General features: G+C 54.5%; 1 protein-coding gene across 4 annotated transcripts in view; it reads left to right on the top strand.

Moving 5' to 3' along the window:
* The window catches only part of TSPAN4 (tetraspanin 4), a 91,050-nt gene extending 75,303 nt beyond the window's left edge, over positions 1 to 15,747 (top strand). For all 4 annotated transcript variants that reach the window (XM_020979355.2, XM_020979356.2, XM_078148743.1 and 1 more), the window contains 4 exons: positions 7,022 to 7,123; positions 13,406 to 13,537; positions 13,880 to 13,963; positions 14,973 to 15,747. In XM_020979355.2, coding sequence (XP_020835014.1) covers positions 7,022 to 7,123; positions 13,406 to 13,537; positions 13,880 to 13,963; positions 14,973 to 15,041 — 387 coding nt within the window. In that variant the 3' untranslated portion in view covers positions 15,042 to 15,747. The remainder of the gene's footprint in view (positions 1 to 7,021; positions 7,124 to 13,405; positions 13,538 to 13,879; positions 13,964 to 14,972) is intronic.
* The last annotated feature ends 8,152 nt before the right edge of the window (positions 15,748 to 23,899 follow it).

Here is a 23,899-nt window from a genome sequence, read left to right as displayed (position 1 = left end):
ACAGGAGTAAGAAATCACAAGGGACCAAGGTTAGAGTCCACATTCTTATGTGGGGAGACGATGTGTGTGACCTGCAGGGCTCTGTTGTCACTGGGGGTCTAGAGGGAGTCTGACAAGACCAGGAGCCCGGGTGAGATTTTATTATGCTGGAATGATCTCAGAAGATGAATGGAAGAGTGGGGAGGAGGGAGCATCCTGGGAGAGGGCGGGCAGGGAGAGGAAGAATGGGGAAATGATCTCACCTAAGTGGAGTGTGCCAGGCAGAGTTCATATGATGAAGGAGATCGGGGGCAGGGGAGGGGCAGGGGATTGGGTGACAATTGAGCCTCACTCTCATCTCAACGGGTCAAAGATGGGAAGAATACACACACGCACATGTGCGCGCACACATACGTAAACACATACATGCACGCACATGTGCACACGTGTGCGCACACACACAGGTGGGGGCAGAAATTCATCTTACCCAACAAGGAAGTCAGAAAGGGGCGGGAAAAGGGAGGAGGAATAAGAGGGAGGATCGATTAAAGGGAGAGTGGTCAGAAACAAAGTCAGCTCTCAAATAGAGACAAAGAAAAAGAGAAAGAAAAGAATGAGAGACAGTGGAGGGAAATCCACATTTGGAGCTCCCAGCCCTTGGCTTGTGTGAATAATAATAATCATTATAATAATAGCATGCATTTAAGTGAAGATTTACAGATATTATCTCATTTGATCTCACAACAACCCTGAGAGGTAGGTGCTATTATTCCCATTTTGCAGTTGGGGAAACTGAGTCAGACAGTGGCTAAGCAACTTGCCCACAGCTAGTAAATGTGTGAGCCTGGATTTGAAAGCAGGTCCTCCTGACTCCGGGCGCAGCACTCTATCACAATGTCCCTGCTGCCTCTAATGTTGGTCTCTGAAGGCCTGTCCAGTGACACCCCTAGCAGGTCAGGTCTAGGCTGATCCCCTGCAGAGATGGCTCCCCCACCCTTTTGCCCAGGCAGAAGGCAGAAGGATGATGAGGCGGATGGCTCTCCTGGGGCCAGGCTTCCCTCAGCTTTGATTTTGCTTCTGCAAAGATGCTGGAGCAAAGAGACACCGAGGCCCCTCTGGGCTGAGGAGATCTGGTCTGACCCTCTGTAGCCCTGCCTGGTGCCCATGTCCAGCAGCCTCGCTCTCAGGACTGGCCCAAGGGAGGCTGCCCGTGCTCAGCTGAGCCCCTGTGGGTGCCAGGGACCAGCGGTACATCCTCAGCCAGTTATTAAGCATTCCCTGTGTGCCAGGCCCTGTGCTATGTGCTGTGGGACTCCCCCTGGGGAGAAAGATGGTGGCCCAGTCCAGAGAGTGAAGCTCCAACGTGCCCGACTCTGCAGATCTGCCCCTGTGAGAGCGGAGGGAAGGGGGGGGGTGTGTGTGTGCTCGTGTGCATGCGTGTGCATGTTTCTGTGTATGTCTCTGTGGGTGCGTGTGTGTGTGTGCACTCCTGTGTTCTGGGGGGCAGGACCTTAGAGGAGCCAGGGCAGGGGCAGGCCTGGAGGACAGCAGCCCGTGGGGAGTGATCTCACAATGAGAGTTCTGGAGTCAGCCCTCCTTGGAGTGGCCACCTGCAGCCTGGCAGAGGCCAGAGGGGGCCCACAGAGCACCCGCCCCAAGCTAGCCATCCCCGGGGATTCATGGTGCAGCTGCCTGTGGGAATGACCCAGGCCTGGGCCCGACTGGAGGCCAGGTCGATCGGTCTGTGACATGCGAGTCCCGCTGTGGTCTTACCCCATGCCAGAATCTCTGATTGTTCTCCGCGGGCATTTCTTCCTCCACTGAGGGGTCTCTTCTTTCCTCTGTCCCTTGACCTGCTGTGTCCTTTCCCATTACCCAGCCTTTGCTCACACTGTGCCCCCCACCCATTCACTCTGCACCCCCCTCTGCTTCTCTCCATTCTTCAAGGACCCCTGAAGTCCCACTTTTCCTGACTCCCCGCCCCCCGCCCAAGCAACCTGGTGTCTACCCCAGGGGTGTCAAACACTTCCCCACCCATAACTTCCCTAATGTGGGCAGAACCAGATTAAACTGTAACTGGGACATTTTAAACAAAATAAATAAAAATACAATAGAACCTAGACAATGTTGACATGGGGTTTTCTAAGCCAATAAACCCATTGGGTTCCTTGTGCACACTCAGTGCCCTGAGCTCTTTGGACTCAGGATGGCTCTGGTCTCCTCACCTGCCAGGGGGCTCCTGAGAGAGGCCTGGTCTCTGCTCTTCCTCTCTGCACCCCGCCCCAGAGCAGGAGCTTCCTGAGGACCGGACCCTCTCCTAATCCCCTTCCCTCGGACATAGGAGGTCTGGCCCTTAGGTGCTCAGGGATGACCGTTGATGGAAGGGCTGAAGGCTGCCCCTCCCCTGGCCTGGGGCCCACCTGAGCTGGGCCTTGTGTCCAGGCCTCACCTTCCCCTCAGGATTTATGAGCAACTCAGTGACTGGGGTGGAGGGAGGGGAGGCAGAGCTCGGGAAGAGAAAGGGGGAGACATTCTGCTCTCCTGTTCAGCTAGGGGTGGCAGCAGGAAGCAGGCAAGGCTTCAGGCGGGGATGAAGAGGCTGCGGAGATGTGTGGGCCCTGGATCAGTCCTGCTGAGGGCTCGGGGCCCAGGCAGGGCCAATGGCAGCAGTCTTGGGGCTCCGCCCCCACCCCCTGCCAGGGTGGGAGGAAGGGAGCAAAGCCTTGTGTTCTGCGGCCTTCTTCCCACCTAGGGCTGCCCCTGAGCAGAAACCCTGGAAAGCAGGTGCTATTACTCCCACTTGGCAGATGAGGAAACTGAGGCAGACAGAGGCAAAATGAATTGCTTGTCATATAGCTAGAGAATATCTGAGATGGATTTGAACTCAGGTCTTCCTGAGGCTCTATCTTTTGCACCATGTAGCTGCTTAGCTATGAGTGGCCCAACTGCCCTGCCCTGCCTCCCACCCCTTCTACCTGCCCCTTGCCCCCCTGCTCTGCCCCCCTGCCCCCCCTGTCCTGCCCTGCCCCCACTGTTCTGCCCTTGTCGGGGCTTAAGGAGTAAAACAGGGGCAGGCAGCACCTTGTCTAAAACTGCCCTCAGCCCTGCTGGCCAGAGTGCACCCTTGGGGCCTCGATGGGGCCAGGGGGTGCCGCCAGCCCAATGATTCCTCCAAGACATGGCCCTGCACACAGTAGGTGCTCAGCAAATGTTTGTCAAGGGAAGGCAAAGCTACCCTCCCCTTCTGTGGGGCCTTGGAGTCCTTACCTGCTCATGCGGGGCTGGACTAGGTGAGCCCCGGGGTGTCTTCTGGATCTGAATTCTGAACAGCTCTTTCTGGGGTCCATGGTCCTTGTGGGCCCTGCAGGTGGTGCCCTTGCCCTTGGGAGGCTGCACACCAGGCTCCTAGGCGGGTCCCGGATCATTGGGTCCAACAGAGACTCAATGGCTTATATAGGTCCTCCTGACCTGAGGACCAGAGCCCCGCCCACTTGACCCTGGGCAGACTGAACCTCACTAGCTCGGGGAAAGTGAAGAGAGACACAGCCTGGCGGTGGGGTCTGAGTCCCACCTCTGACACTGCCTCTGTGGCCTTGGAAGCACTGGTCAACCTCCCTGGGCCTCAGTTTCCTTACCTGCAGAATGGGGGAATGGAGTTCTGAGCCCCCTTCAGGCTCAAGATAAAAGGAACCTGGGGTTGTGTGGATGCCGCTGGCAGCCTGAAAGGGGCTCATCTGACCCAGGCCACCCTGCTCTGGGCTTGTTAGTGGCTCCCAAGGCAGATTGTTTGGGGGCCACGTGGGGGGCAAAGTAAGTGGTCAAATGATGCTTCTTTTTGTTGTCTTCCACCCCCAGGAGCTTCTAGGGACAGAGGGCCACGTGGGGGGTCCTGTCAGAGGGGATTCTTGGGGGTCCAGAGGATGGAGGAGCGTCCAGTCAGCTTTTTCGCAGCTGCCTCCAAAGAGTGTTCTAGCTCTTGGACTATCCTAGGCCCCTGGGTCTCCTGGCTCTGGGTGTTTGGGTGTGGCCGGGACCCTGGGTCTCCTCGTAGCATCATCTCACGCTCTGCTGGCCTCTGGGGGCTCCCGGATTGGGGGGGAGGGGCAGGGACGGGTCGGAGGGCTGTACCTACTGGGTGTAAGCAGGTGCCGCCAGCCCAGCCCTGGGGCTCTCCCTCTCTCTGCGCCCACACCGTCTGCCTGCACCTCAGGGTGGGGGAGACCCCTCACCGTGGACTGGAGCCTGGAGCGTTGAGTCTCCGGGGAGCCTCGGGCGAGGGAGATCTCGGACTTCCTGGGAAGCATGGGGCCGTTGGGGCTTCAGGGTGTCCTGAGGTCCCCGGGCAGCCAGAAGGGCTGGGGATGTGCCCCGGGGGCTGCGCATGGTGGGCACGGGGTCGCTGCGTTTCACCAGCGGCCGGGCCCCCCACCCAGTGGCTGACTCCTGCAGGAGGGGCTCACAGGCCTCTGGCCGAGGCTGCTGCCCCTGAGCGCCTCTTACAAACACTTCTTCCTGCTCTTAGCCTGATGGGGTCACCTCAGCCCCTCTGCTCATCGTCTCGGCTGCACCCGACGAGTCCGTTGTGGATGGCTCCCCCCCTCCCCGCCCTCCCCCAGGAGGGAGCCTTTACTCTTTGCCGTCTCTGTTCTGCTGACCTTGCAGGTGGCCCAGCCAGATGAGGGGCTGGCCTGCCATGGCTTCGCACCGCGTGGCTTCCCTGCGCTCTTCCCCTCTCCTCCTCTCACTACCTCACTGCTCTCCCCATGTCCTGGGCACGGGCAGAGAAGTGGCTGACCCTCTCTGGACTCGTTTAGTATCATGGCTTTGAGGCCATTTTGCCCACCCCTCTCCCCATTCCACAGAGGAGCAAACTGAGACTTGCCCAGGGAGCCTGGCTTTGTGGCAGTGACCTGGCTCTGAGCATGTCCGGCCTCACAGGGCCACAGTGAGTTTTCTTTGGGTGCCTTTTCCTTGGTTCTTGGACGTCTCGCTCCAGGGACTCGGTACAATCCTGACCGGTACCTCGGTGTGTGACCTTGGAGAAAACTCTGAGCCCCTGTGAGACTCAGTTTCCTTTTCAGTAAAATGCAGACAAGCGTGCCCGTGCCCCCTAGCCCTCCAGCCCTGTGGAATTGGGAGCCCTTGTTCATTAGCACAAAATGCCTTTGGGAAGCTCAGAGCGGCGGAACAGCTCGGCAGCCACCCTGGGGGTGGTGGCTGCTCTGCAGCCGCGCCCGGCCCAAGCTCTCCCTTCTCTAGGTCACAGGGACAGAGGAGTCCCGAGCCTACCGCCTGGGGGTACCACAGCCAAGCAGCCTTAGGGACCTGTCCTCCCTGCTAGCAGGAGCCCCTCCCCACAACACCAGGGTCAGCAGCTGAAATCAACCCCAGCTCAGCCTGGGGAGTGGACCTTAATTAGCCCGGTCAGATGTTGGCCAGAGTCCAAGGGCTATGTCAGCCTCCTGGGTGCCCAGCGGTCTCTGCAGCCCCCTGATGCTTTGTGGCTGTTAACACCATCTGAGGATGCAGCCCAGACAGCCCGGGGTGGTGGGTTACTCGCTCTCATGAGCTTTACAAATGTAGCCGAGTCATTAAAAATTAAGTAGCTAACACCTTCCATTAGGGCTGACTGGCCACCCGGGCAGACGCTGGGGGGAGGGCTGGGTTTAAGCAGGTGTTGGGGGAGCTCCCAGGTCCTGCTGTGTCCCCAGATGGCTCCCTGGACCTGCTCTGAGGCCCCAGTGGGTCTCTCCAGCAGATGCCAGCCTCCACCCTTTCCCCTCCCCGCCACTGACCTCAGTGTCCCTTCCGACCAGGCTCCTGAGGCTGTCCCTGTCAGAAGCTGGCAGCAGTGGGAGGGGAGGACTAGCTGGCATCTTTCCTGGCTGGCCTGAGAAAAGGCCTTTGCACAGGGCTCTGAAACCTGCTAAGCACTTTCCATCTCAGAAGGCTCATGGGAGCCTCACCAACCTGGGAGGGAGGTTGGTACTGGGAGCATTTGTCTGAGCTGGAAGGAGTCTCAGAAGGACCCATTTTACAGAAAGAAAGAATTAAGAAGTCTAAGAATAGCTCATAGCAGCCCTGTGAGGCAAATGCTGTGTTTAGCCCCATATTACATCTCACAGAAAAAAACTGAGGCTAAGCTGGGTGAGTCTGCATCACACAGCTAGTAAATGTACAAGCAGGATTTGAACCCAGCTCTTCTTGTCTTCGGGCCATGTCTCTGAGATTCCCTTGATCTCTGAGGCCAGGCTGGGGAAGCTGGAAGGCTTTTATTCGAATCCCGAATCCCGGATGCTGACATCTTGCCTGGCCTTCAAGGCTGAACCTTCCCTAGTTCCCAGGTGACTGAAGGGCCCTCCCACCTCAGAGCCGCAGGGCCACTTCTCCCCCAGCCCCCACAACCCAGGCTGTGCTGTCCTGGGAGATTCACCCACAGAAAAGGGCGGGTGCTGCCGGCTCTCCCTCCCCCCCTCTCACAAATCCTCAGCTTGGGAGCCCCCCAGCTCTTCCCAGGAGATGCCCACAGCAGCCCTGGTGCTCGGATGTCCTGGGCCCCCTGTCACGGACTCTGGCGCCCGTCGGGATTCACCGAGGGTTTGCAGACATAGGTCTGCCAGCAAGCCTAGAGAAAGGGCTTCGTCTCCCTCACCTCAGTTTCCCCGACTGCTCACTAATTACAGCCCTCCTGGTGCTCGCTGCTGTGTCCTAAGGTTGTCCAGGTCTTACTGATTTGCCCCCCCCCCCGAGGCACCACCTGCTCTTGTACCCTTGGGGTGCTGAGCCTTTCTGGGAAAGGACTCCCCTAATTTAGAGTGTAGGCTCCCTGTGGGCAGGGCCTGCCTCCGGCACAGAGTACTTATGTATATAGGCGGTGTTTAATCAATGCTCTCTTCTTCCTTCATTTGTCAAATGAGGGGGTGGGGCCAGATGGGCTCCAGGGTCCCCCCCCCAGGCCCTCTGAGCAGCAGAGGGCGGGGCGAGGCTGGGCGGGACCTGCAGTTTCTGCTCCGCTCAGCCCCACCCTCTGCTCCCTTTACAGATTGATACGTACGCGCAGCGGGACCTGAAGAAGGGGCTACATCTGTACGGAGCCGAGGGGAACATCGGCCTCACCAACGCTTGGAGCATCATCCAGACTGACGTAAGTGGGAGCATGGCCCCGCCCCCGCCCCCACTCCTTGTTCTGGGACCCGAGAAGTGCCTGAAGACTCCAGTGAGCTTGAGAACATGAGGAGCCCCCTACTCCCAGGCCCCTTTTCCCTGCAATGGGGACCCAAACAAACTCACGAGGCATCTAGGGGGTGCCACAAGTCCTGAATTCAAATCCTGTCTGAGACACGTTACAGTTGTGTGACCCTGGGCAAGTCACTTAACCTCTGCCTGCCTCAGTGTCCTCATCTGTAAAATGGGGATAATAACGGTGCCTGGCACATAGTAGGCTCTTTCAAAATGCTAGCAACTGTTCTGATTACTAATTGTCATGGACGCAAGGAGAAGGAGTTCCAGCACTGCCAGGTCTACCTGTGTGACCTGCCCTCTCTGGGCCTGTTTCTTCCCAGGTCCTTTCTATCCTCATATCTGTGAGCCTGTGATCTCTCCCAGAATCCCCAGATCTCCCCCTGGCGGCCATTCGGGCCAACCTGTCCCTGCACCCGAATCAGGCAGTCATGCCAACCAGCATTGAGTAAGCACCTACTGTGTGCCCGGCACTGTGCTGTGATGGGGATACAAGACAGAAGTCTGCGCCTGCTGCCCCCTTGCCTGCCATCCTGCCCCTCATCCCCCGCTAAGCCTCAGCCTTGGGTCCCTCCCGCCATTGGCTGCTGACCTCCACCAGGCGCTCACCACCCCGAGGTGATCGATCAGTCGGTCGTCTGCACCTCCCTAGTGGATTCACCGTCCCAGACTCCATAGGGGGTCCTCCAAACCTCCCCCCTTCTCAAGCTGCCCATGGCTGCCCCTCCCCTGGCCCTCCCAGCTGAGACCCCCTACTTCCCTGAAGGAAGAGAGCTCCCTGACCCACCTCCCCCACCTCCCAGATGCCTCCTGCTATGACTTCACTCCTGTCTCACACAGAGAAGTGGCCCTTCTTGCCACGGCCGACCCCTCTAGACACCTCCTCGACCTCATTCCGTCATCCCCTCCAGGAGGCCGTCCCCTCTCCCCTGTCGCTTCCAGGAGGCCGTCCTCTCTGCCCGTCCCCTCTCCCGTCCCTTCCAGACACCTCCTTGACCTCATTCCATCATCCCCTCCAGGAGGCCATCCCCTCTCCCCCGTCCCCTCTTCCGTCCCCTCCAGGAGGCCGTCCCCTCCCCCATCCCCTCTCTCCCTGTCTACGGACACATGCTCATGTCTCTTCTTGGTTTGTTTGGGGTTTTTTTGGTTTTTTGGTGAGGCAATTGCGGTCGAGTGACTTGCCCAGGGTCACACAGCTAGTCAGTATCAAGTGTCTGAGGTCAGATTTGAACTCAGGGCCTCCTGACTCTAAGGCCAGAACTCTATCCACTGTGCCACCTAGCTGCCCCCTCTTATTGGCTTCTAAGCAGGGCTCATTAGCCTCCCCATTTCTTCTGGTTCTGCCCCCCAGGGCCAAGCAGAATGAGGCTACCCCCTCCCAGGAAATGGCAGTTCCTAGAGAGATGCTCTCATCTTCCCCCTAAGCCTTCTCTTCTCCAGCCCAAACACTCCTTCACCTCATCCACATGTAATCTAGTGTCCAGGCTCTTCCCCATCCCAGCTGCTCTCTTCTGAGTGTTCCCCAGTTTGTGACTGCCCCCCCTAGACTGTGGTGCCCAGATCTGACCCCAAGGTCCAGAGGAGGTCTGGCCAGGGCAAGGTCACCTCTCTTGACCTAGATGTTGGGTCTGACTTAAGATCACGGTGCCCTGCTGTCTCATGGAGCCAGCAATCTATAAAAGCCTCCCTCCCCTCCATTTTTATTGGGTGAGATGCTCTCTGGCCCAGCCAATACCATCCTGTGTTTGCAAAGTGTGTTTATTGGACCCAAGGCCAAGACCTCGAGTGAATGAATGAATGAATGAATGAGCCTTTAGTCAATGCTTCTTCTGTGCTGAAGAAACACATAGGAGAATGATGCTGTTTCTGCTCCCCAGGAGCTCCCACACGTAGAGGAGGGGCCCGTGGTCCTCGGGTGCCCAGCAGGGCTTCTTCTTTAGGGTCATTTCTAGCTGGTCAAGGTCTGCCACCCGTGAGGTAGCCCCCCCTCCCCACTGTGTTTCACCTGCAAGATGACAAGCAGGGCAAAAAAAAAAATGCCTTTCAGTGATTAAAAGACATGTCAGATAGCCCCAGGCAGATCCCTGGGGCCCTCCACTAGCTTTCACTCGTGACTGCCTTTCCATCTGGCTACTCAGCCGGTTCACATCCACCTCACTGTACTGGGTTCTAACCCACATCTCTCACCATCTTGTCCCCAAGAAGAGCCCAGGGGACTTTGTCGAATGCTCCGTGAAAATCTAGGTAAGAGATCTCCAGCCTTCCCTTGATCTGCCCATTCAGCAACCTGGTCAAGAAAGGAAACAGCATGAGTCAACAAGCCTTTATTAAGTGCTTGGTGTATGCAGTGCCTGCAGGGCCTGACCTGTTCTGAATGGAGCCTGGCTGACTCCTGGTGGTTGCTGCCTCCTTTTCTGGAGGTTCATTAGCCATCCATTTAAAAAATGCCAAGATTTCAGGAGGCAAAGTCTAGCTCGCTGGCCTCAAGGTGGCGGATTATGTTCTCTAATTCTTTGGAAACCAAGGTGACATTTGATGCTCTCCCCTTCCCTGCAGCCTTGCAGAAGTTGCTCGAAGTGGGTCAGCAGAGACCACCTCCGTTTCTTTCATTCCCTTAGGGTGGAGTCCCTCTGGACAGCCCTGCCCAGATCGAGCCCAGGGTCACAGGCTGAGCGTTCTGGGAACATGTCTAGTTGGACATGTGTGTTGTTTTCCCGCAGTGGCATGTAAGCTCCTTGAGGGCAGGGATCACTTGGTTTTGGCCTCTGTCTCCTGCCTATCTTCTCCAATATTTGCTGAATGGAGTTAACGCCAAAGCGGGGAGAGGTTGGTGCCCTCGTACTGTCTGCCCCCTTGTCCTAAAAGGCGAGTGGCCTTGTCTTCCCTAGTGTCTACTGGCAGCCAGGGCAAAGGTCCTGCGCCTTCTCTCATCCTCCTCGGTCCTCAGTGGAGATAACACACCCCCCTGCCCCCGATGACCCCCTGGCCCCCATCTGCACTTGTGAAGGGAAGTTCTTGAGGTGGGTGAGCTTACCCAAAGGGCAGAGCCAGCCCGTTCCAGCAGCTCGCAGGACACGGTGATGACACGTGGGGGCGGCTCCCCCATGGGCTGGTCCTCTGACACCTGCTGCTCCAAGACTTTGCCCAGGGTTCCCTGGGCTGCCATGGCCCCTTCTCTGGGGAGCCTAATTGGGGGGGGGGTGCTCGGTATTGTTCTCTTTCCTCTCCTCCCATTGGTGTTTATGTCTTGTGTGGTGGCTTTGCCCTGTATGCATTGAAATGTCTAGGTTTGGGTCAGGCAGACAGGATGTAGGGAGAAAAGGTGGGGCTCAGGGATATTGATCTCCTTCCCATTGACTGGGGGAGGGGGGAGGAGACGCCCAGAGCTCCCCCTTGGCTGCTGCAGCTTCCTGTGGACAGTTACAGACAGTCTGCACTCTTGTCACTGGCAGTCAGCTTGCTCACAGTACCCAAGCCCCCAGCCTAGCCAGGGAAGGTCAGCAAGTAAAGGAAATAGGGAGAGGAGAGGAGAGGAGCCGATGCACTGCTGAATCGTCTGGCCCATTGAGGAAGGTTAGAACACCCTCCGCAGTGGTTCTGGAAGGCAGGCGACCTGGGAGGTGGCCCTGAAGGTCCCACCAGGGTCTCAGCCAGCTCCACGCGGGTCGGTGGCCAGGCGGCGTTCGAGGATGAGGGTCTGTCTGCTCCTGGCGGGTGGAGCTGAGCCTTCAGTCTGGGCTGTCAATCTCCTCTTGCCAAGTGCTTGCATTCCCATTTATAAGCAGAGGAGAGAGAAGCCAAGAGTCAGGAGGAAGCAATTTCACAAAAGTCCCCGCCTGCGATGCCTGCGACGTCTGCCATCCATCACAGGCGTTCTTCCTCCTGAATGTCAGTGCGGGGAGGTGGGAGCGACTGGAGCGACTCATCTTCAGCAGCGCCATAAACAAGCGGAAGGACAGAGCCCCCTCTATCTGCCTTTGACTCATTCTGGGATGGCGCAGAGCCAGGAATCCGCCGGCAGTCTGGCTGCCGCTGAGTGATGGAGGGCAGCCCCGTGTCGGTGAAGATGGCGGTCACTTCGGGGGCAGAATGTCGGGCCAGACAGGTTCCCTCCCCGCCCCACCACAGACCCTGGACAGCGGCGCCCGCCGGCAGCAACTCACAGTGTGGACAGCGGCACAGACCCCTGCCGAGAAGCTCCCTCCCTGTTTCCCCATTAGACTTTGCACCCCAAGGCTGACTGTTTAAACGAAATGGGTCCGATCTCCCCGAGGACATGAGCTTCCAAATCACATGAAGGAGCTAGGCTTGGGGAAACACTTTCATGGGCTAACCCCAACGGAGAAGTGCTCTTTGCTCAGGAACATCTCGGAGCCACAAGGGACACTTCTTGTTTTTCCCTCCAGATACATCCTCCAGCGTCTGGTTTTTGCTTGGACACACACTAGAGGGCTCATTTCGTCCAGTCCCCCCCCCCTTTTTAGAGACGCCAGGGGGCTTGCCCACGGCCACATGGCAAGCTACTGTCTTGTCCTCTCTCCGAGGTCCTATCCAACTCTGAAGTTCAGAATCTCTGAACTGCCGGCAGATTCCCTCAGCCCTGCCTGCACTGAACCTCATCTACAAGGTTCCTAGAAAGTAATGATCCAGCCTCTGCTTGGAGATGTCCAGTGAGGGGGAACCTGGGACTCATGACATCATAGTTCTTGGAGTGGGGAGGCTATAGAACGGTCTCCTGCCTGGGTGGGGAGGGCTTTGGCAGCAGCTGAGATAGAATGCCTTTTTTTTTCCTCTTTATTTCTTAAAATCAATTTTTTTTTCAGTGAACAAAAACCCACCTCCCTTTCTCCACTGAAAAAGAAAATCAAACCCCCCCCCCCTTTTTAGGCAATTGGGGTTAAGTGACTTGCCCAGGGTCACACAGCTAGTAAATGTCAAGTGTTTGGTCTGAGGCCGAATTTGAACTTAGGTCCTCCTGACTTCAGGGCTGGTGCGCTATCCACTGCGCCACCTAGCTGCCCCAAATCAAACCCTTTGTAACAAATATGCAGTTAAGCAGCACGAATTCCCACCTCCTATTCTGCACCCTGAGCCCCTCATCTCTAGGTCAGGAGGCAAGTGGCTTGTTTCCTCCTCAGCCCTCTGGAGCTGCACTTGGTTATTGCATTGGTCAGAGTTCCGATGTCTTTCAGAGCTGTTTGTCTTTAGCATGTTGTTGTCATTGTATGGATTGTTCTGTTCCCTCCCCTCTGCCCTGGTTCATGTAAGTCTTCCCAGGTTTCTCTGAAGCCATCCTCTTCATCATTCCTTACTGCTCAATAGTATTCCATTACATTCATATACCATAACTTGTTCAGCCATTTCCCGGTTGCTGGGCATCCCCTTTCACCACCAGAAAAATGCTGCTATCAATATTTTTGCACATTTGGGTTTCTTTCTTTTCTTTTTTAAAAAATTCTTTGGTGGTATAGGCATAGGAGTGGTATCCCTAGGTTAAAAGGTAAGCACAATTTGATAGGTCTTTGGGAATAGTTCCAAATTGCTCTCCAGAATCATCAGACCAGGTCTCCTCTCCACTAAGAGGACATTAATGTACCTGTTTTCCCATAGCCCCTCCAGAATTTGTGATTTTCTATTTTTGTTAACTTTGCCAAAAGTTGATGAATGTGAGATGGAATCTCAGAGTTGTTTTAATTTACACTTCTCTGGTTATTAGCGACTTGGGGCATTTTTTTAATATGATTAATCACTTGAATTTCTTCTTTAGAAAACTGTTCATATCCTTTGACCATTTAATCAATTGGGGAGTGGCCCTTATTCTTATGAACCCAACTCAGTGCCCTATATATCTTAGAAATGAAACCTTTAGCAGAGAAACTTCCTGCAAAGAATTTCCCATTTACCTGTTTCTCTTCTAACTTTAGTTGCATTGCTTTTGTTTATGCTAACACATTTGATGTTATAGAATCAAAATTGTCCAGTGGGTTTTCCTTTCAAGTTCTATCTCGCCTATAGTCTCATGGGGGTGTAGGGGTAGCGGTGGTAGGAGGAGGGTAGCCTGATGTTTTTCAGGCCCTAGGTGGGCCACAGTCAGGACTGCCCAGAGGGTGCCTGCCTCTTTGGGGTGGAGACGCTGCCTGGGGCAGCCTCTCACCCCGTGCCCCTCCCATTCTCTTTGCCTTTCCAGTTCCGGTGCTGTGGGGTCTCCAATTACACAGACTGGTTTGAGGTGTACAACAGCACTAGGGTGCCAGACTCGTGCTGCCTGGAATTCAGCGAGAGCTGCGGGCTCCATTCTCCAGGCACTTGGTGGAAAGCAGTGAGTCCAGGGCAAGGGGCATCTGTGGTGACTGAGGCATCAGGCCCCTTGCCTGACTCACCCTGTTAATGGCAGTTGGCTTCACGGTGGGAGAGGGGCCTCTGGGGCGGTGGCAGGGGGCCCCGGCTCACTCAGTTTCCTGCCCACAAGAGCAGACGGGGCTGACATGGAGAGCCAACTCCTGGCAGATTCCTGGGAGGCAGGGGCCCCACGAGTCTCTGGGAAGGGTTGTGGTTGCCACGCTGGAAGAGTTAGTCCCAAGGGCCACAGTCAGCGCGGGATGTGCCCCAGCAGAGGGGTTTGGGGGGGGGCAAGCTGAAATGAGGCTCATTTTCTTTCCAGCCCTGTTATGAGACGGTGAAGATCTGGCTTCAGGAAAACCTCCTGGCTGTGGGGATCTTTGGACTGTGCACGGCTCTGGTCCAGGTGAGCTGCCAAGACACAGCCGCCCCCCCCATCCCCCAACCTGTAGGGCTGCCAAGCTGTGCCCTGGTCTCTGGGCCGGGAATCTCATCAGGCATCACTGTTAGCTAAGAGGCAGTGTGGTGCAGGGGGAGGGGGCTGACTCTGGAGCCAGATGGCCTAGGCTCAGACTCTGATTTGGCACGTGCCGCCTGAGGGACCTCGGCCAAGGTCACCTCTCCTCTCCTCTGGGCCGGGGTTAGAGGCGTCCCCTCCGAGGTCCCTCCCAGCGATCGATGATCTCCTGCGCCCCTCTGTCCAGGGCCCCTGGAGGGTGGGGTGGGGGATGCTCAAGTGGAGGGAAGTTGCTTCAGGGAGGGAGGGTCCTGACAACTGACCCTGGGCTGCTCCCCCCCAGGCCACTCATGCCCACGTTTATGCCCCATGTGACCTCTCTAGTGCCTAGTTGACCGAAGAATAGCAACCCCTCCACTGCCTCCCTACCTCAGTCACTGAAGCTAGAATCCCATCGAGATCTCTGAGGCCAACCCTCGTACATTGTAGATGGGGAAACTGAGTCCAAGAGAGGGGGAGGACTTGCCAAGATCCCCCAGAAACAGCACCCCCAAACTGGGGGTCTGGTGTTCTCTCCACTGCTTGGCCTTCCTAGAGGCCTGGGCTGGATAAATGCTCGAAGAATAAATGAATGAATGGGGGTGGCAAGAAGAGAAGGAGGGAGCTCCCCTGGAGGTCAGTTGTCACTAACATTTACTAAGCACCAGGCCCCGTGCTAAGCTCTGGGGATGAAGACATGAAAAAAGACGTGTCTGCCCCCAAGAAGCTTCCGATCTAATGAGAAGACAATATGCTGAGGGAAGCTGAGGGGAGGGGGACGAAGGAAGGGAGGAAGGCACCCAGCGTGGGGGCGTGGCGGGGAGGGAGGCCAGCCCAGCCGGCCAGATAAGTCCAGAGGAGAGGGCCAGGCGAGGAAGAGCCGGGGCACTCCCCATCCACCTTTCTCTGTTTCCCCTAGATTCTCGGCCTGACCTTTGCCATGACCATGTACTGCCAAGTGGTGAAAGCAGACACGTACTGTGCATAGAGTCCTGCCCACAGCCCACTCCGCCCCCCTGCTTCTCTTCCAAAGGACACGGGAACCATTTCCTTCATGTTCATTCACCCCGATCCGTTACCCTTGTAAACGGCTTCACCCTGGGAGGCGATGGAGCACCTTGAACCCGAGGAAGCAGAGAACGAGAGCCCCAAGGTCGAGAGCGTGCCTGGGCTCCCGGGTGCCTGCTGGCGCGAGGGCAGCCTTGGACCCGGGCGGCCCCCGCTCCGTGCTTCCGGGGTTTCTGTCCTGAAGCGCCAGGCTGTCGTACTGTCTGTGGGTCTGTCTGTCCTGGGAATGGAGAGGGAACTGGGGTAGCCCTGGGGGCGGGGCTCGTTTGCCTCCTTCAGAGCCCAACTTAGGAGGCCTTCCCTTCCAAGTAGTGTTTTCATTATCTGGTGTGGTGCTCCCCAGATCAGGCCAGGACTAGTAGGACGGGATGGACCAGACCCCACCGGGTCAGGGGAAGAAGAGCATCCACTCCCCTGGCCGCCCCTCCTGGCCTTGGGGACCCTTCTTTATGCTCCTTCTGCTGGTTGGTGAGTCCTGCTGTGAACCCCTGGATCCTCCCATTAACATTCCAGGCTGGACTCCAGGCTGGACGCGGCCCTCAGGGAGATTGTTTCCCCCTGCAGACCTGGGAAGCCACTTTGTGTTTGCAGATGTGTCTTGACTTCAGTAAACCGTTGTGAGTGCACAGCAGCCCTTGTGGTCGATGTGTCCGTCAGTCCCAGATGTGTCCCAGAGGTCAGGGGTGCCCAGGACAAGTGCTCCCCAGCCTTAGATCTGGTCTCCCTTTGCTTTCTCCCTTACTAGAGACTCTCATTTGCAGAGGGACCATCCAAGAGAATAAAACTGTAACCTTTTCCCGGCAAAGCTCCACCCACATGTGTGCCCAGAATTTGCCTTGGCCTGGCCTGGCCCTCCCAACCCCAGGGGGTCCCATCAGATCAGACACCTGGCCTCCCTCCTCCTGTCCTGAGAACAGAGCAGTTTCGCTGAGTGTCTGGGTCACTGGACAGGGAATGATGGCAGCCCAAGTCTCAGGGACCAACCAGCGGGGCTGTAGCTCTTCTGGACTGGGCTGAGAAAGTGCAGTCAGTTTGGAGCCTGGAGGCCTGGTCCCTTCCCTCTCCCTTTCCCCCTTCTCCCTTTCCCTACCCCCATCCATCTTTCTCCTCCTCCTCCCACTTCTCCCCTCACCCCCACCCTGAGACTTCACACAGCCCTCAGTACCAGAGTTAGAAGGAATCTTAGAGACACATGGGGAAACCAAGGTCCAGAGAGGGGAAGACAGTTGCCCAAAGTCACACAGCCAGTTAGTGGCAGAGCAGGCTGAGTGCCCAGTTCTCCTGCCTCTCACATAGCAGCCTCTGGGTCTAGGTTCCATGGGCTTGGTGAAGGGCTGGCTGGAACATCTGCCCTCACGGGCACCCCTGACATGCCACAAGCCTCCTGCCAGGCCCGAGCTTTTCCTCCCTTCTGACTCCCGCATTGTGCTCCCCTTAGCTCCTGCGAGATCCTGGTCCCCAGCAAACAGCCTCCCCCCATCAGGCAGGGGCTTGGGCTCCGTGTTCTCCGAGGTGCCCAGGGTTCGATTCTCAGTGATGGAGGCAGGAATGAAACCGTGAGGCCATACAGTGAACCAAGGTGGTCTACGCCTTGCCGGTCACCCCTACCCTCCACCCTCACAGAGGGGCTCTCCCCTGGCCAGGACTAGGCAAGGAGGAAGCCAAGGTCATTGCCTAGGGGGACCCCTGTAGGTGCCCAGCCCCAGGGCAGTGGGTGGCTGGGAGCTCACTCCATACAGGCTAGAAGCAGAGGCTCCCAAGGACCCAGCTGGTGGCTGGGGCTCTGGGAGCCTTGTGCCCAGCACCTTCCAATGCAGCTTTTCCTCTGCAGTGCTCACTCTAGCAGCTAAGGGGGCAGGGTCAGCTCCTGAGGGGCCGCACAGACCTGCTGCCCCTCGACCCCAACTCCTGGAAAATCAAGTGATCCTCTGCAGGGATCACTGGGGGGCTGGTAGAGAGTCTCACTGCAGGACTTCCCCAAGAAATGCCCCCATACCTAGACTAGCACCTTCCAAGAGTGGAGTGTCCCTGCAGACTCCTGGGGAAGCCGGGGGAGAGATGATGGTTGGTCTGGGGGAGGGGGCCATGGCTGTGACGTGGCCAGCAGGGACCAGGACCCCAGAGTCTGAGGCTGGAATTTTTCAGCTGCTTTCCCTTGGCATTATGGGATTGGGCTCTGTCCATGGTCCGGGCCCACAAGGGCTGGGCACCCCGCCCCCACCTCCAAACATCTTATTTTTTAACAAAGCTATTAAATAGTCTTTATTAAGAGTTACACAGTGTCCTTTGTGTCTGTCTCAATCTCTGGCGATCCTTCCTGGGCCCCAGGGAGCTCTGGGCCTGTCAGGAGACACACCCATGGGGTCTCCCCCACTGAAATCTGTTGGACCGGGGAGAAGCCCGCTCAGGTGATGGACATCAAAGCTTGCTTTCTCTGGACTTCCATTGGTCCTCAAATGCCCTTCTCCCTTTGCCCTCCTCAGCCCAGAGCTGCCTGTCTTTCCAGACCCCTTGTCTCAACTCCCTCCCCCACCCCCATCCTGGGTGTCCACAAGCACCCCCTAGGCCCCTCTCTGAGGTGGCTGCCTCTCAGCAGGGCATGCCTTACCCCAAAAGGATGCCTGGGGGCTTCAGGACATCGGCACCAAGCTTATGGCCTCGTCCGGGACACTCCAGAGAGCAGGGCCTGCCTGCAGCCTCCTGGAGAATTGGGAATATTTCTGTTTGACATTCTACTACCTGCCATCCCTCCATGGCCCCACTGATGTGGTTTTCGCAAGAAAAAAGCAATTGCTGGAACAGAGGGAAAAGACTGAAATTGTAGCCCAAGGTCTGGAAGGAGACAAAGATGAATCCCAGAGTCTAAAGAGGAGAGGGAGCCTCAAGGCCTGGTCCAGCTAGGACTGAGGAGACCCTCGAGCCATTCAGCAGCCAGCCTTGCACAGCAACTATGCAGGGCTTCCAAAGCCAATCTGTCAGGGCCCTGGCTGGGACAGCTCCTTCCCAGAGCTGAACTGGGCCAGTAGAGCGGCCATTAATGAGTGAGGCCAGAGGGGTGGGGGAGTTAAAGCCCCAAACCAGTCCATCAGTGGCCCCCTGAAGATGGCCAAAACCACCACCAACCAGAGATACACGAGGTTCAGCAGGAGGCCTCAATGTTGGAGGGGCATGGGAGGATGGGCACCGCGATCCATTGCTGCAGGGTCTGGGAACTGGTTCAGCACCAAAGAACTGTTACCATATGCAAGCAAACTGGCAAAGGTGAGCACAGACATGCTCACACATTGGTCAGAGCTTTGAGGGACGAGGACTAGGGGCTCCTCCTGGTTTTGGGGTTTCTAGTGGGTCCCCTACCTCAGGGCTTGGCAGAGGGGGGTGGACATGATTCCAGCTTAAGGGAGGGGGGGCAGCAGCATCAAGGAGCAGGGAGAGAAGGAAGAGGCTGAGGGAGATGTGGACGTCACAGGAGGAAGGCAAAGGGGCTGTGGCAGGAAGGGCCAGGGCCAGACACCCAAGCCATCAGGTGGGTCTGGTCTGACTCTGCTTCACCCAAACCCACTGGAGGCCAAGACCCAAGCTGGGAGAAACTGGCTATTCCCTCTTCTCTTCAGAGGAAGAGGGTGCAGGACACTTATGTCTGTTTCTTCAATGTTTCCATTTCTGTTCATCTTGTCTTTTAAGCTGGTCACTGTGGTAAACATAGTTAACTGTTGCATTTCCAATCTATGAGTCACTGACTGCTAGAGGGGGCAACTGGATTGGCCCTAAATTCTTGCCTGGGAAGCATGGAAGGTAGATTGAAAGATGATGCACTTATGGGCGGAGCCAAGATGGCAGACTGAAAGCAGTGACTTGCTTGAGCTCTCCCCCAAACCCCTCCAAATACTCATAAAAAATGGCTCTAAACAAATTCTGAAGCAGCAGAACCCACAAAAAGACAGAGTGAAACAAATTTCCAGCCCAAGACAACCTGGATGATTGATCAGAAAGGTTTATCGCGCTGGGCTGGGAATGCAGCGCAGCGTGGGCATGCAGGCCGCAGCAAACCTGGAGCAGGCCTCAGAGGACTGAATGGTGGGCAGCTGTGGAGGTTTCCAGACTCCTCAATCCACGAATGCCAAAGACAACTTAGAAGGTCAGTGGGAAAAGTCTGTTTCTGTCGGTTGTCAGAGAGGAAGGCGGGGTTTCAGCTCCATTCCCCAAGAGCGTGGCCCTGGGGGGGGGCAACTGCTTCCCCAGCTTCCCGCCCACAGATTGAGGGGGAATCCAGTGGCTGATCAGAGAGGGACTGCAGGGATCTCTTTGCCAGTGCTGAGGCAGGAATCTCTTGCTTTGCCCGTGTTTGGATCTGGGTCACAGTTCTGGGCAGCAGTGCTGGGGTGAGGAGGAGCACTGGCATGGTGGAGCTTGTAGTGGCTGTGGAGAGGAACCCCTCCTCATAGTTACAGGACAGAAAGGAGTACTTGTGGTCAAAGGCCAGGAAAGGAGTAAACACCTCGCCCCTTATCATACCACCTTGCAAGAACTGAAAAATTTACGGTCCCTACAAGTATCTCTGAAAACAGCTACACAAACCCCTGAAGCTTGGGACAGTACACTCTCCACATTGGAAGCAGACTCTTACCTTAACAAAGAGTTTAAAACTCAAGTAATTGGCTGGGATCATGAGCAAGCAGCGCAAAAAGAGTCAGACTATATTATCTTACTTTGGTGAAAAAGAAGATCAAAATATACAACCAGAAGAAGACAACAAAGTCAAAGCTCCTACATCCAAAGCCTCCAAGAAAAATATGAATCAGTCCCAGGCCTTGGAAGAGCTCAAAAGGGATTTTGAGAAGCAAGTAAGGGAAGTAGAGGAAAAACTGGGAAGAGAAATGAGAGTGATGCAAGAAAATCATGAAAAACAAGTCAACAGCTTGCTAAAGGAGACCCAAAAAAATACTGAAGAAAATAACACCTTAAAAATACCTAACCCAAAAAAAGAGGTCCAAAAAGCCAATGAGGAGAAAAATGCCCTAAAAAGAAAATTGGCCAAATGGAAAAGGAAGTCCAAACAATTACTGAAGAAAATACTTCCTTAAAAATACAGCAATTGGAAGACAGTGACTTTATGAGAAATCAAGACACTGTAAAACAAATCCAAAAGAATGAAAAATTAGAAAACAATGTGAAATATCTCATTGGAAAAACAACTGACCTGGAAAATAGATCCAGGAGAGAGAATTTAAAAATTATTGGACTATCTGAAAGCCATGATCAAAAAAAGAGCCTAGACATCATCTTTCAAGAAATTATCAAGGAAAACTGCCCTGATATATTAGAACCAGAGGGCAAAATAGAAATTGAAAGAATCCACAGATCTCCTCCTGAAAGAGATCCCCAAAGGAAAACTCCTAGGAATATTAGCCAAATTCCAGAGTTCCCAGGTCAAGGAGAAAATATTACAAGCTGCCAGAAGGAAACAATTCAAGTACTGTGGAAACACAATCAGGATAACACAAGATTTAGCAGCTTCTACATTAAAGGACTGCAGGGCATGGAATATAATATTCCAGAGGGCAAAGGAGATAGGATTACAACCAAGAATCACCTACCCAGCAAAACTGAGTATAATCCTTCAGGGGAAAAAATGGTCATTCAGTGAAATAGAGGACTTTCAAGCATTCTGATGAAAAGACCAGAGCTAAACAGAAAATTTGACTTTCAAATACAGGACTCCAGTGGAACATGAAGAGGTAAACAGGAAAGAGAAATCATAAGAGACTTATTAAGATTGAACTGTTTACATTCCTGCATGGAAAGATGATATTTGTAACTCATGAGAACTTTGTCAGTATTAGGGTAGTTGAAGGAAAAAATTGTATGTATGTATAGATAGATAGATAGAGGGCACAGGGTGAGTTGAAGATTAAGGGGTCATATCTGGAGAATAAAATTAAGGGATGAGAGAGGATGATACTCAGAGAAGAAAGGGAGAGGTAGAATGGGGTAAATTATCTCACAAAAAAAAACAGAAAAGTCTCTCACAGTGGAGGGGAAACAGGGGAAGGTGAGAGGGAATGAGGGAATCTTATTCTCATAGGATTTGGCTTAAGGAGGAATAACATACACATTCAATTGGGTATGGAAATCTGTCTTACCCTACAGGAAAATAGGGGAGAAGGGGACAAGAGAGCAGGGGGTGATACAGAGGAGGGCAGATTGGGAAAGAGGGTAATCAGAAGCAAATACTTCTGAGGAGGGACAGGGTCAAAAGAAAGAATAGAATAAATGGGAGGGCAGGATAGGATTAAGGGAAATAGAGTTAGTTTTTCACAACATGTCTACTAAGGAAGTGTTTTGCATAACTGCACATGTACAACCTATATTGAGTTGCTTGCCTTTTCAATGAGGGTGGGTGGGGAGGAGGAAGGGAGAAAATTTGAACTCAAAGTTTTAAAAACACATGTTTTAAAAAAATGTTTTCACATGCAACTGGGAAATAAGAAATACAGGAAATGGGGTACAGAAGTCTATCCTGCCCTACAGGAAAATAGAAGGGGAAGGGGATAAGAGAAGGGAGGGGGGAGAGATAGAAGAGAAGGCAGACCAGAGGAAGGGGTATTCAGAATGCATGCCATCTTGGGGTGGGGGGGAGGGGTGAGAAATTTGGAACTCAAAAACTTGTGGAAGTGAATATTGAAAACTAAAAATAAATAAATTTATATAAGATGATGCACTTATCTATCATCTAACTATCCATCCATCTACCCGTCACTCTACCTATCTATCCATCAGTCTGTCTGTATTTCTTATCATCTATCTATCCATCTACCCACTCTATCTGTATTTCTATCTATCCATCGATCTGTCTGTATTGCTATCTATCCAACCATCGATCTGTATATCTATTTATCTATCCATCCATCTACCCATCAATCTATCTGTATTTCTTTCTATCCATCGATCTGTCTGTATTTCTATCTATCCATTTACCCATCGATCTATCTGTATTTCTTTCTATCTATCTATCTATCTATCTATCTATCTATCTATCTATCTATTTATCTATCCACCCATCTAGGCTAGGGAGGGGCTCAGAGAGGAAAAATAAAAAAGAGAATTATTGATTCACCTTTATAACTTCCAGGGCAGAAAGAGAATCCTAGTCCTGGGACCCCTATAGGGAAAGGGCTGGGAGTGGAGTCCAGGCCTTCTTTGAGAAGCTTTTTGTTGTCTGGGCAGAGGGAGGGCAGAGCCAGCATCAGCTGGGGAAAAGAAGCCCTGCCCACATAAGGGTGGGGTCCACTAGTGCCCACCTGCCCTGCTCACCAGACAGTGGAGTCCACCAGCTTGACCTTGATTCTGGCCCTTGGCCAGGGAGGCTGACACCCATCGAGGTCAAGGACAGAAAGAAAGGCCCAAGTGGAGCAAGCTAAGCCTGGCAGGAACAGAATGTGGCACCAGGGCGGGTCAATACTCATCACCGGCTGAGTAAACAGTGAATCCTCTAAAGAGGATTGTTTGTACAAGGGGGAGAGGCCAGGTGAGAAGCATTTATGTGGTGCTCACTGTATGCCAGGCACCATGCCAAGCTCTGAGGATACAAGAACAAACGATAGCCCCTGCCAGAAGCCGGAAGGGCCAACCTTCTTCCAAGGAAGCTGGAATGTTCCTGGTGCGGAGGACGGCCAAGAGAAGGCCCAGAGCCCAAAGATGGAGGGTCTTGTGGGAGGGACAAAGAAGAGGACAAGAGGACGTGTGTGTGACAAGCCTGGAAGGGTGAGGGGAGGATGGTGGAAGGCTCTGAAGGCCACAGGAGGACAGATGTCGGGCGCTGGGCAGCCATGGCTTTGGGTGCTTGGTTCTGTTATGAGGACCCCCTCCCCGACAATGCAGAGCCACTCCGATGTCAAAAAAAAACATCAAAGCAATTTTTTCTTTAAAAATAATCCCCCAGACCAAGGAGCGTCCAATGCCCGAGTCTGTCTGGAGGGAGGGTGAGAGCCGGACCGCAGAGGGCTCCACCCCGGGAGGGGAGCCGCTGGAGCTAACGATATTTATGAGGCACTCACTCTATGCCAGGCCCTAAATGCTAAGTCCTTTACAAAGATGGCCTCATTTGATTCTCACAACCACCCTGGGGGGGGGCTGTTATTACCCCCATTTTCCAGGTGAGGAAACAGGCTAACAGAAGTGAAGTGACTTTTCCAGGATCACACAGCTAAAGCGTGTCTGGGGTGACATTTGGACTTGGGTCCTCCTGATTCCAGGCCCTCCCTCAGTGCCCTGTGGCCTCCTCGCCGAATGGCAAAATCAAGATTCAAAAAGGTCTGCCCAAATCGGAGAAGAGGCATGAGGCGAGGGACCGGTGGAAAGTCGTATGTGTCGGAACTTCACGTGGAGAAGAAAGGAGTTAGGGTCAGAGAGCGGCTCATCCCAAGAGCCAAGGAGGGGACACGCAGAGAAGGGGGCTCAGCTGACTGCGGGGACACTGAGGCACAAGGGAAGATGAGGGCTTTCTTCCATACTCTTAATGGCCAGGGGCTGTGTCTTAACTAAATGTCTTTTTGCTTTGGTTCAAGGTTCTAGGGCTAGGCATTGAGTTCAAATCCAGCCCCAGACACAACAGTTGTGTGACCTTGGGCAAGTCACTTTACCTCTGCCTGCCTCAGTCTCCTCATCTGTAGATGGGGAGATCACCTACTTTGCAGGGGTGTTGCAAGGATTACAGGAGACAGTGACTGTCGAGCATTTAGCACAGTGCTTGGCACAGAGCATGCGGGGTGCACACTTGGT

The sequence above is a fragment of the Phascolarctos cinereus genome, unplaced genomic scaffold, assembly GCF_003287225.1.
Source record: "Phascolarctos cinereus isolate Bilbo 61053 unplaced genomic scaffold, phaCin_HiC Scaffold_9;HRSCAF=440, whole genome shotgun sequence".
NCBI lineage: Eukaryota > Metazoa > Chordata > Mammalia > Diprotodontia > Phascolarctidae > Phascolarctos > Phascolarctos cinereus.
This window is presented reverse-complemented; position numbering and strand designations above follow the sequence as displayed.